The 12,354-nt window shown below is 38.2% G+C and overlaps 1 protein-coding gene across 1 annotated transcript; it reads right to left on the reverse strand.

The window, feature by feature from the left end:
• Nucleotides 1-2,804: 2,804 nt before the first annotated feature.
• On the reverse strand, nt 2,805-11,365 carry FAM216B (family with sequence similarity 216 member B). The gene is made up of 4 exons (XM_004604670.2): nt 11,294-11,365; nt 8,892-8,998; nt 5,498-5,618; nt 2,805-2,989 (listed from the first exon to the last, which is right to left on the reverse strand). The coding sequence occupies exons 1-4, from the start codon at nt 11,334-11,336 to the stop codon at nt 2,805-2,807; spliced, it is 456 nt and encodes a 151-aa protein (XP_004604727.2). The 5' UTR covers nt 11,337-11,365.
• Between the last annotated feature and the right edge of the window lie 989 nt (nt 11,366-12,354).

The raw sequence follows: 12,354 nt of genomic DNA on the forward strand, positions 1-12,354 counted from the left end.
TTCTGTTTCTGTTTCTTGCTTAAACAACTGTGTAATTCTTGGTCATTTCAAACTGTTTGCTTAAATGCAAGACTATGTAGTACACAGTGACTGACAGTACTGAGAGTTGATATTCTATGGGTTAGAGTTCTCTGAACTATTTTACTTGCAGAATCAAACAAAAACAGTACACTATTTTGAAGCTTTTATATGTTATTAATATTATTAGAATTACTCCATTATCCCAGCAATTATTTAGAACTGAAATCAACAAAAGATTTTGGGATAAGAATATTTTATCATCAATGTTCCTTATAATTGCTATCTCATGGTCATAATAAAAAAAACAAAATGACAGCTTTGTTATTGTTTTTTAAAATTCTTTGCAAAAACTGCACTCTTATTGCCTGCACCCAGAATGGATTGAGCATCTTACATGCTCTTGACAAGTAAAAAGAGCTCAAGTAATCTCTGCTTCTCCTCATCAGTAGTGACTTCTTGGAATTTAGAATAGCATCACACGGTCAGTGGCCAGTCTGATCTGTAGAATTTTTGATTATTTCATTTTCAACATGTATTATGGATTATTTACCACAGACCAGGCACTATTCTAGGCTATAGTAATTTCGGGTGTAATGGTCACTGATCTTGTAAGGGCGTCCCATAGAACCAATAAGTCAGAGTTTTTGTTTTTGGCTTTTGTTTTTGTTTTGTTTGGGGAGCTATACTAGCCAGTGCTCTGCAGCCATTATGGTGGCCATTACTATTGCTCAGGGGTCACTCCCAGTAATACTCAGGGCATGTGGGATCTCCTACTGCAAAGAATTGGTATTAATACTTCGAGCTATCTCCCTGGCCCTGCATATACATTGTTAGATGTTACAGGTTTTCCTTTCTTTCTCGTTAATCATCTTTCTCAGGGTCCTCCCAGGTGAGCCTTTTGCTTCCAGCACCATCATCAGTTGTAATCCTAGTAAGCTTCAGGTTGGGGCTCTAGGGTATTATCTTTTCAGAAGGGAAAGACAGCAGCAGAACTTCTGTTCTACTACTTTAGATTTATTAGTCCCTCTCCACCCCCACCCCGTCCGCTTATCCCTCTCTCTCTTCCTATTTGTCTATCTTCTATGTCTGTCGCAGTAACCTTCCAGTAGGTTCTCAAAAGCCTCTATGAGATACAAGGTGCTTCTGAGATATTTTTTTTAATGTTTGAATGCAGCTCAGAATAATAAGTGGCCTCATTGGTATTCTGCATCATAAGCTAAGACCTACAGCAAATGTTTATACCTACCAAAAAATTCAAGATAAAAGTCATGCAAGATCAAAGAGATAAAATCTCCATCATGAAAATAGTGGTAAAGTTTGTGTAGACCAAGTTAGGGCTAATACAAACCTCAGTCCCATAAGACTGCTCCCCTTAGAGCTCAACCCAGTTTCATTCAATGTTTTTCTTCTGTTTAGTTCACCTTCCAATTTTTCTAAGCTTAGAGTATAAGGGTCATGGCCAGGATTTGCAGAGGAAAAGATGCTTCTTCATGATGAACTGAACACATTCAAGGTCAGCATTCATAAGTCGTCCTGTCAGACCCACAGATTAACATGTCCCACTCAAAGAAATGCCATAGAAAATATTAGAACAATTAGCAGAAATTTTTATAATCTTATGGAAACATGTTTTTATTTCTGTTGATGGTTTCAGAGAGAACCATCATCATCATAATTATCAACAACAACAACAATGAGCTTTTAACAATTTTCCAGGTAAAAGCACATCTTCCTTTTATATGAATGCTAGCATGTCCTTATTGGAAAACTTTATATTTCATCTTAATGGATTTTTTATGGGCATGGCAAAGTAATTGGCTGACTTAAATGATGCATGGGGGCTGAACAATTAGAAAGAAGATGAATAAAAGACTTTTTTGATTTTGACTTTATGTGAGCACAGGTGACTAATTTTTAGCATACAGTCACTAGTGATGACAAGAAATTTAAATATAATAACAACAACATGATACATTTATATGGTTATCTGATTATAGTTATCTCAATTTTTCTTTATTTGTATAACCCTTTGCACTTAAGACCATTTAAGGCTGTGGAAAGATTAGAGTTGAGGTCAGTTCTTTGGAGCTACCCTTCTGTTCTACTTAAAGGTGTATGTTCAGCTGCCAGGGGATGTGTGCAAGATTTTATGACCTGGGTCAAGGTCTTTTATAGCTGTGTGTAAAGAACTCATTTGTGGCCTATTGATAAGACCAAGTTTCAAAATAACGCAAAGGGATCAAATTAGGCAAGAACCAGAAGAGTTTGGGCCAATTTAAAACTTATTGCTTAGTGGGGAGGATGTGAAGGACATAAAATGTACAATCTGTTTGCTGTTGAGATGATATGGTTGTGGAAGCCATGTGTGCTCAGTGTTAGCCCCCAGATGGTTTGCATACTTTCAACATGCATGATGGAGGACTTCTAGGAAATGATTAGCCCATAACAGAGGATCTGGTACCCTCTGAATGATCTATTCCCTTTCACTGTTCTTGGGAATTCTCTGGGACATTCTAATTAGAAGGAAATATATTTCAAAATCTTCAAAAGTCATTCTACTCCAAAAGTCATATGTGGAGTAATAGAATTTCTCTTGGATGTTAAATCTTTCCATTTGTTTTAGTTGGTAAAATTTATGTGAACAGGGAAAGACAACTTTTAGGTGTGGGTTTTATATTATTCATTCTCATTTAGCAAATATGCACTAGGTGTTCTCACTAGATGCTTTGAGGGGATGTGTAAGCAAACTAGGTTGTTCAGCGCTTATGCAAATTCCAGAGATATTAGAGCCTGGCACTTTGAGCCTTGCATCGAACCAGAGATGCAGATTCTGTTGATGGACAAATTCTTGTCATGGCTGAAGCCTTTCGTGGGAATATTCTTTGAGGCACTACCTTGGCTGATGCTCTCTCAGTTGAATCTCTCAGCACAGCTGCGCAAGCCAAGGCTTCCCGTTGAGTAATATAACCTAGGAAAAGAAATGAGAGAAACTCTAAAGTGAACAATCTTTCAAAACAAGTAAGCAGTGACATAGCAACTATTCACATATCTTCTACTTGGCAGGATAGAAACAATTATGTTCAGCACAACCTCCATTGTCTATTTTTCATTGTCATCAAAGAAGATTATGTTTCTTCTTTTGTTTTTCTTATTCAATAAATTAATAGACACATTGTCATTGGATAACATGAGAAATCAACTGGCAAGTTCTTGAACCATGGGAAGTCTGTGAAGAATTTGAAATCTCAAGATCAACATTTTCTTCAAGCCAGAAGCAAATTTTCCCATTTTTTGCTTGGTTTTGAAAGTGTGTCACATAGATTCTCTACCAAGAATCATTCACCTGAGGTCACAATAACCAATGTTTCTCTAACATGCATATGTCTGCCCTACTCCAAATATCATTTGAATCAGAAATTTAAAGTTAAAGACCTGAAGATCTGCACTTATATGACCTACACAGATTTTATGTGCACCAGACATTGGATATCTCTGTTTCTACTTTCATTGGCCTATATAAGATTTTACTCTAAGAACAAAGTTACTAGACTATGTTTCTGCAATACTTCACACAATGATAATGAAGGCCAGTGTGAGGCCTGGCTTTGATATGCCAATTGTAAACCCTAATCAAGTCATTAACTTCACCAATCTCAATTTTTTCTTTCATAAAATATTAGCTATAAAAACACCTATCATGTAGTACATGATAATTGCTTAACATAGTTTCTGGCAATAGGAAGCCCTAATAAAAGATACTTATTTCTCTTTTGGTTAAATAATTTGCAATAAGACCTTCTTTTTGCAAAACTATGGTCACAACAATGTAAGGTATATGTACCAATGCGGTCTCCTGCCCCCCACCTGGAAAACAACCTCACCCTCAAACAAAAACAAAACTTGTATCAGTTAGGAGAAATAAGTAGCACAAGGAATTGAAAAAAAGTCCGTAGAAGAAAAATGATTTTAAAACAATTATAACAATGATACTTTTACAAAGGCTGTTACTGGTAATCTATGAAGGCTTTTGCAACCATTATTTCATCAGTGGCTTGCAATATCTTACAAAGCTGGCAGAAAAGAAAAACAGCTGAGCAATGGGGTGAAAATGTATGATCTTCGGAGGTAATGGCCCTGACATTTACTCTCTGTATGGTCTCAATCAAGTTATATCACCTGTAGTCTCCCACAACTGTTCAGTAGGGAGAAAATGAGATTATAGATGTAGGGCTCCTAGCAAGATGTCTGAACTGTGATAAATGCTCAAAAAATATACCTATTATTGCTCCGAGTAAACCAAGACTCTGAGTTTGCACAACCAGCATGGGGATGAGCTTTGACTTGGGTCTCAATCATCTGCCTAAACCCACTGCTATTTCAACTAGGTCAGGTTCCTGTAAATCTCAGGGTGCTGCTAACATTTTATAATAAACCATATTCTGACGCCTTTATTTCCGTTTTTATTTATTTCTCTGTCCATTACTCTTGTGCTTTTCTGGGATGAGCAGCAGCAGCAGCTTTTACCAGATTCTTAAAGTGAAAGTGTGGGCCCAGGGGCCTCGTCTAGGAAGCGGGAGCGCATGCTTTGAAGGATGAGACGGGGAGACCTACAGGGTGTGGCCTTGGTGGCCTTGGTGGATCCTGGGCCCCTCCAAATCCCAGCAATGTTATATTCCCAGGTTTTAGCATTGAACTGGTTGGCAGCTTGTTATTTCGGGTGGCCCCTGAATTCTCTGAGAACTGTGTGGGAGTTCTCACAACAACAAAAAGTGGACATGTGACCCTAATGTGTGACCCCAATATTAAATTGCTAGAGACATATTTACCTGTACAAGCGTGTGTGTGCGCACACACACACACACACACACACACACACACACACACACAGAGCATTACACCCATGACCAGATCTTCCACCTTCCTTGAACCACCAAGCTAGTTAGCATTGTCATGACTAGACATCGGCTTGCTCTCATGTTTCTTTTTATTTTCCTTCTCCAGATACTTTGTTCATACCCTGATTTCTCCAAACTCTCTTTATTTGCAGACAACATTTTGCTTCTATTGTTAGAGATAATACCTATTTTTAAACCAGTTATGCAGGGACTATTCTTCGTTCTACAGTGACCCCATGTGGTGGTTGAGAGATCATGTGCAATGTTGGGGAGTGAACTGGGACGAGCTATATTCAAGGCGAGTACCCTAACCCCTCTCTGAAGGATGGTCATTTCTAAACTTGACCTGCTAACCACGTTGATAAAATAGCATAGTGGTAGTGGCCATTCTGCTCAAATCATTTATCTGGCACTTGATTTCCAGTCTTACAAGTCTCACAATGGAGATGTTACTGGTGCCCGCTCGAGCAAATCGATGAACAATGAGACAACAGTGCTATAGTGCTACAGTGCTTGATTTCCAGTGGCAGAACTGGAGTCCCTTACAAAATGATTGGTTCAGGTCAGGGAATTATACTCACCCAGCTGCTGCTGGTGCTGAAGTGTGTGAATATAGCGAGTCTGCAGCGCCTCCCACTGGGGCCAGGAGTTGTAAATCCTCATGATGCTGTATAAGTAGCGCCTCTGCCCTTGATTTAGGTCCTGTCAGAGCAGAGCAGGTGATTTTAATGAGTTGGTAGAATTCTGTGGGACTAAATGTGATCTATTCAAAGTTGACTTATGTGGAAGTAAGATGCTTCTCTCCCCTCTTTCTCCTCACCCTCACTGACTTATAGGGTGAGTAAAAGTCTCTGCATGAGAAGGTCAAAGTATTGGGCTGAAGGAGATCCCGGAGATATCAGCGTCACATAGGAATTTGTTTAAGACAAAAACCACCAGGTCTTTGCAAACCTACAGAAACTCTGACAGTCTGGGTTTTACAAGTCTCTCAGGTGGTTCTGATACAAGCACACTAAAATTTAAGGACCACTTCAGAGGGGAGGAAATTTGATTAGTGAGGGAAAGTGGTACAAATATTCTTTTATGGCACCTGACGTCTGGACTTATTTGGAATGATATGTACATAGTTTAACTTCTGTGAGGACTTAAGAGTCTGATCTAAAAAAAGCTATAGAATTAAGTTTGGTAAAATGATGGCAATCTTTTTTTTAATTTTTTAAAAAAATTATTGAATCACTGTGAGACAGTTACAAGCTTTCATGTTAGGGTACAATCACACAGTGATCAAACACCCATCCGTCCACCAGTGCATATTCCCCACCACCAATATCCCCGGTATGCCCCCCTTTTCCCACCCTCCCTCTGCCTTCATGACAGACAATATTCCCCATATTCTCTCTCTACTTTTGGGCATTATGGCTTGCAACACAGACACTGAGAGGTCATCATGTTTGGTCCATTATCTACTTTCGGCACACATCTCCCATCCCGACTGATTCCTCCAGAATGATGCCAGTCTTTAGGGTTAAAAATAACTTTAAAATGAGTGATAGCTCAATTGTGGAATATAAAGCAGCATAATATGAGACTAACACCTATCGACAGTAGAGATAAGGACCAGGAAGATCATGCCCTGGTTTGGAAGCTGGCCCCACATGCTCAGGGAAAAGGCAGTTGGGATGGAGAAGGAACCACTAAGTAAATGATGATTGGAGGGGTCACCTGGGATGGGAGATGTGTGCTAAAAGTAGATCAAGGACCAAACATGATGGCCTTTTAGTATCTGTATTGCAAATCATAATGCCCAAAATTAGAGAGAGAGTAAGAAGGAATGTATTTGCCACAGAGACAGGGAGTGAGATCAGGTGGGGGTGGCAGTTGGGACACTGGGAACAATGGTGGTGGAAAATGTGCATTGGTAGAGGGATACCCATCAAGCATTGTATGACTGAAATGTAATTGTACAAGATTGTAACTGTATTCATGGTGATCAAATAAAACTTATTAAATAAAAAAAGAAAAAAGAAAAGAAAATGAGTGATCGGCGCTGGAGTGATAGTACGGCAGGTAAGGTCTTTGCCTTGCATGCAGTCAACCCAGGTTCGATTCCCAGCACCACATATTGTCCCCCGAGCCTGACAGGATTCATTTCTGATGCAGGGTCAGGAGTCAGCCCTGAGCACAATCAGGTGTGGCCCCCAAATAAAAACAAACAAAACCAAAATGAGGGATACTGAGGATCTTGATTTCAGGTATTAGTTATCAAAAGTAATAATTTTAATTCTCAAGGGACATTTGGCAATGTCTGGAGAAAGTACTGATTTTCATAAGTGGTGGAGTAAATCAGTGGTTACAGGCTAAGGGTGCAAAAGATCATCCTTCAGTGCCCTAAACAGCCCCTAGTCCCTCAGAGCAAAGAATTATCTAACCCAAAGAATCAGAGTTTAAGATGACCATATTTGCAGCTGAGAAAGCTCACTCTAGTCCACTGTGGTGAATGGGTTTACAGAAGACAGAACATTGGCAGGGAGACATTTAGAAGCTTAACACCTTTCACAAGGGAGTAATGAAGAACCAGATGTCAACTATTGTACATCTAATACATGCTAAGTGCTTGTTATATACTGATGTAGACATGGGGAGCTTGGCATTGATATTCAAAAAAAATCAAGAAAAAATAAGTTCAATCCTGGATAAATCACTCAAAACTGAATTATCAGAACTAGTTGATAATTATGCAACAAAATCTTAATATCATTGTATCTAAAAAGTAAAGTGACCTTTATCTGTTAGAAAACTTGTATAGAACTGAAGATTTTAAGCTTTTATGTTTTACTTTAAATTTAATATCAGAGCATATTCAGAGTAAAACTTGCAAAGTCAGATACTTTACAATTCAAGACAGCATTTCAGCTTTAAAGTTTCCAAATAAGTATTGAAAGATATATTTGAGAAGGAACTGGATTTCTAATTAGGCATTTTCAAATGATTGAGTACAATTGAATATGAAAATTGCAAGCCAATTTTGAGAGCAAAGCTCCAAAGTACAATTGAAGTTTCCATTATAAAAGATAAAATATGAAAAATTGTGGGTTTATCTCACAAGAAAAAAACATCATATTTTCCTTAGTCAAATCTCAACTTTTTAAATGAGAAGCAATAAGTACACTTTCTGAGATTCTTAATGTTTCCTCTTCCTTGAGGATTAGAAAGAAAACATATATATATGTGTATATATATATATATGAGCTGAGTGATAGCACAGCAGGTAGGGGGTTCACCTTGCATGCAGCCGACCTGGTTTCAATTCCTCCGCCCCTCTTGGAGTGCCTGGCAAGCTAGCAAGAGTATCTCGCCCCCATGGCAGAGCCTGGAAAGCTACCCATGGCGTATTTGATATGCCAAAAACAGTAACAAGTCTCACAATGGGGATTTTACTGGTGTCTGCTAGAGCAAATTGATGAGAAATGGGATGACAGTGATACAGTGATATATACATACATATATATACATGTGTGTATATATACGTGTGTGTATGTGTGTTTGGAGCCACACCTGGCAGTGCTCAGAGCACTCAGGGATCATTCTTGGTAAGCTCAGGGGACTATATGGGGTGCTGGCCCAGGTTGGCCACATATGAGGCAAATGCTACCTGCTGCATTATCACTTTGGCCTGAGAACTGATGCTTTTATAAAGTGTAACTTACAGTAATGGTATTAACTGATTTTGATCAAAAGGGATGAAGTTAACTTTCTAGCAAGAAGTCATGGTGTGGTCAATAAAGGAATTTTTCTATTACTCCTTAGTGGCTGGGCTAGAGACAGGTGTAACTCATCCTAAAGCCTACTCACCCATGCACCAAAGGTCTCTGTTGGACCTATTGTTTCCCTTAATGTTGGATAAACAGAATTGAACAAAGAAGTTTGACCTTATAGAAAGACAAATTCCCTCTGTCTACAAATAACAAGCAGTACCTTAAGTAATAAAGTGTTAGAAGCAGAGGGAGGGACTCTAATGCAAGGAATCTGTGGAGAATTCCGAGGCTTCCATTGTCTTTTCTGTTTCTCTCCCATTCTTGGTCCTGTGTCTCCAAGGATACAAAACAGCATAAGATTTCATTGTGTTCAACCAGCTTTGGAGATTATCTAGGTAAATAAATATGTGAGCAAGTGACTGGATAAATAAATAGAGGGATGTTTTCCTTATTTCAAAAGATAAGCAATTTCCCCACATGTTCTCATCATTGATGCTCACCAGACTGCTTAGCCCCACACTGTTTTCCATTATGATTTAGATCCTTTGTTTTTCTGCTTCACTCTGTGTTCGGGAAAGGTGGGGTGTAAAATCACAACTTGTCAAGGTAGTTATTTCCTGGTAATTTTAAAGAGAATTTTTTTTATCCTATTTGATTCTAAAAGTAATGTTGGTTTTGTTTTGAAAAATTATAAAAGTCTGAAAGTTGGCAAAGGAAACAAGATCAACTATAACCTAGTTCACACCTGTTGTTAGTTTATTTTATGTTATTCTCTTTGTTCATTGTGTGAAATTTTTGAAAAGGGAGATAAGATCTTATGCACTTTCCCAGAGCATTAACTATTTCTCAAAGTGTGACTGTTTTTAGTAGCTGTATATTGTATCTTTATACTATTCCTCCTTTCTTATACATGTAAACCCTTAAATTTATAAAGCATTGCATTATAAAAGAGACTATTAAGTCTAATATATATATTTTATATATATATATTTTGCTTTTGGGGTCACACCCAGTGATGCACAGGGATTACTCCTGGCTCATGCACTCAGGAATTACTCCTGGCGATGCTTGGGGGATCATATGGGATGCTGGGAATTGAACCCGGGTCAGCCACGTGCAAGGCAAATGCCCTACCCGCCTTGCTATCACTTCAGCCCCAAGTCTAATATTTTTTTTATGACAAAAATAGGTCATCTGAAACTCAGACATGCTAAAAGTAGGTCTATTACCATGGTATTTAGGGCAAATAAATGTGGGTGGGATCAGAGGGAAGGTCAAGTGGTAGAGAACATGCCCAGCACTGGTGATTCCTGAGCACTGAACACTGACCTTTGTTGGGAGTGGACCTCTCCAGCCCTCAGCACTGCCAGGTGTGACCTCACCCATAAAAATTGAATCTGAGATATATTTAGTAATTAAAAACTGAATAGTCAAGGAAAAATGGCATTTTGGAGAATAAATCTATAGGGTTGTTACTGTACAAAGCAAAACCACCAAGCATTTTTTTTTCCTGTTTACCCATTTGCTCTTACCATCAATGCCAACCTCCTTAGGCTATTTGGCAAAGACCATGAATATCAAGAATATAAGATGTTCTTGTTTGGGCTGGAGTGATAGCATAGTGGGTAGGGCGTTTGCCTTGCACGCGGCCGACCTGGGTTCAAATCCCAGCATCCCATATGGTCCCCTGAGCACCGCCAGGAGTAATTCCTGAGTGCAGAGCCAGGAGTAACCCCTGTGCATTGCCGAGTGTGACCCAAAAACCAAAAAAAATATAAGATGTTCTTGTTTTATATCAGCTCCTTCTCTCTCTCTTATATCCATTGAATACTGTTACATACACACAAACAGGGGCACACACATTTACATACACTTCAGAGGCACTGTAACCTGTGAAAAGATTCTGGTTCTGAGTTCACGGATCTAAGACTCATATATTCCGGAAGAGAAATTTCTTAGAAAAACATCTATGCATCCTATTTCCATGATATATTCTTGGAGATTAAACTGTAAATATTTTATTTAATATTACCTTCCCTCAGCATGCACTTCACAAACCATTCCAACCAAGATATACTCCTTTAATATTCTCTGTGATAGAAGTCTATACTTTTTGCTGTACTCAAATCAACTCTTATCAGTCCTCCTATTTCTGAATCCATAATGCTAAGAATAAATATTTTTCAAAACTGGAAATCTTCCTTTCACTCCTCAATAATATAAAGAAATGACTGAAAATCTTTATGTGTGTGTGTCTGTGTGTGAGTGTAGCAAAAATCTATGTGTGCTTTTCTTGGGCTATTCAAATGCCCTATATTATTATGAAGTTTGATTAAATGCTTGGGGAGGTGTCAGGGAGATAGTATAATATGTAAGGTGCTTGTATTGCATGTGTCCAACACAGATTTAAGTCCCCGCATCACATATGGACCCCTGAGCATTGTCAGGAGTGATCTCTGAACAGAGTGAAAGGAGAAAGCCCTGAGCACCAGCAGATACGGTCCCAAAGTAAAACTAAAAATAAAACAAAAATACTTGGGGAATTCAGGAAGGTAAAGTAATGCTACAGAAGAACTTGTATTTGGAGAAAAAAAGTTAAATTTGATTAAGATATTTACTTACCCTGCCTATGGTAGTCTCTCTGCTTTCTAAAGTTCATACTCATACTCAATGTAGTTTTCTTGCAAACTCTTGTTCTTCAGGCTGTGGTGGTGGTTGAAATTCAATCTGTTGATATGCTGGTATCCAAGCAACATGTTGTGAGAAGATACAGGGCAGGGGAAATCTGGCTGCATGCCTTTACCTGCTTCTGTTCAGTATTCTACTGCAATTTAATCTTTTTTTTTAATTTCAAATTATATGTCTAATGAAATGAAAGCTTCTAAATCTACCATGTATGCATTCTATGGAGACATGGTGAAGAAAATGCAGAAAGTCTGTGTCTAACACCCAGGAGATATGGTATGCCCTAGAAAGCATTTCATTATGTCTTGGATAAACATTTAAAAGAGATTCAGTTGACATTGTCAACTCTGCACAACTTTTATTTATCTCTCGGTGGAGAATCACCAAACTCTCATATTTGGTGAAAGTTTTTGTGATAGTCACTGGCATTTATAGACTTGTGTTTGAGTTACATTATTTCACTAGAAGGCTTGTAATTATTTTTTAAAAACTTTTATGTCTTGTAGGTGCTTTCTTCTTTAAATCATACAATCCATTACTCTCATCTCCCTGTTTTTATCACCCCCTTTGCCTTCTAAGAATTTGTGGTTTTCTTTTGCAATTTCTTCTTTCATTTTCTCTAGAAACAATCTATCTTTATAGATAAAATGACATTCAGAATTAGGATTCCTAAGGAAAAAATGGAAGACTGCAGCAATGGTGCTACTACAGAGGAAAGGATAAGATTATTCTCATGAATCAAGTTAAAATGTGAGATTTATGCTGATGAAGTCAATATGGATAAGAATCCTGCACCGTAGCTTCATTCCACATGACCTTTATTCCAAATCATATATGGAGAATATTTCACTTCTCCAAAAATTCAAAAAGGAAATTTTATCTTGGATTATAAGGCAATTCTATAGCTTACCTCAGTCAAATTCATCCCCATACCTTTACATTTAAGAATTTTTCCTTCTTCATTAGGAATAATGGCATTTCAACTTCAGGAAATGTTC

This window comes from Sorex araneus, chromosome 1 (genome assembly GCF_027595985.1).
Source record: "Sorex araneus isolate mSorAra2 chromosome 1, mSorAra2.pri, whole genome shotgun sequence".
NCBI classification, from domain to species: Eukaryota; Metazoa; Chordata; class Mammalia; order Eulipotyphla; family Soricidae; genus Sorex; species Sorex araneus.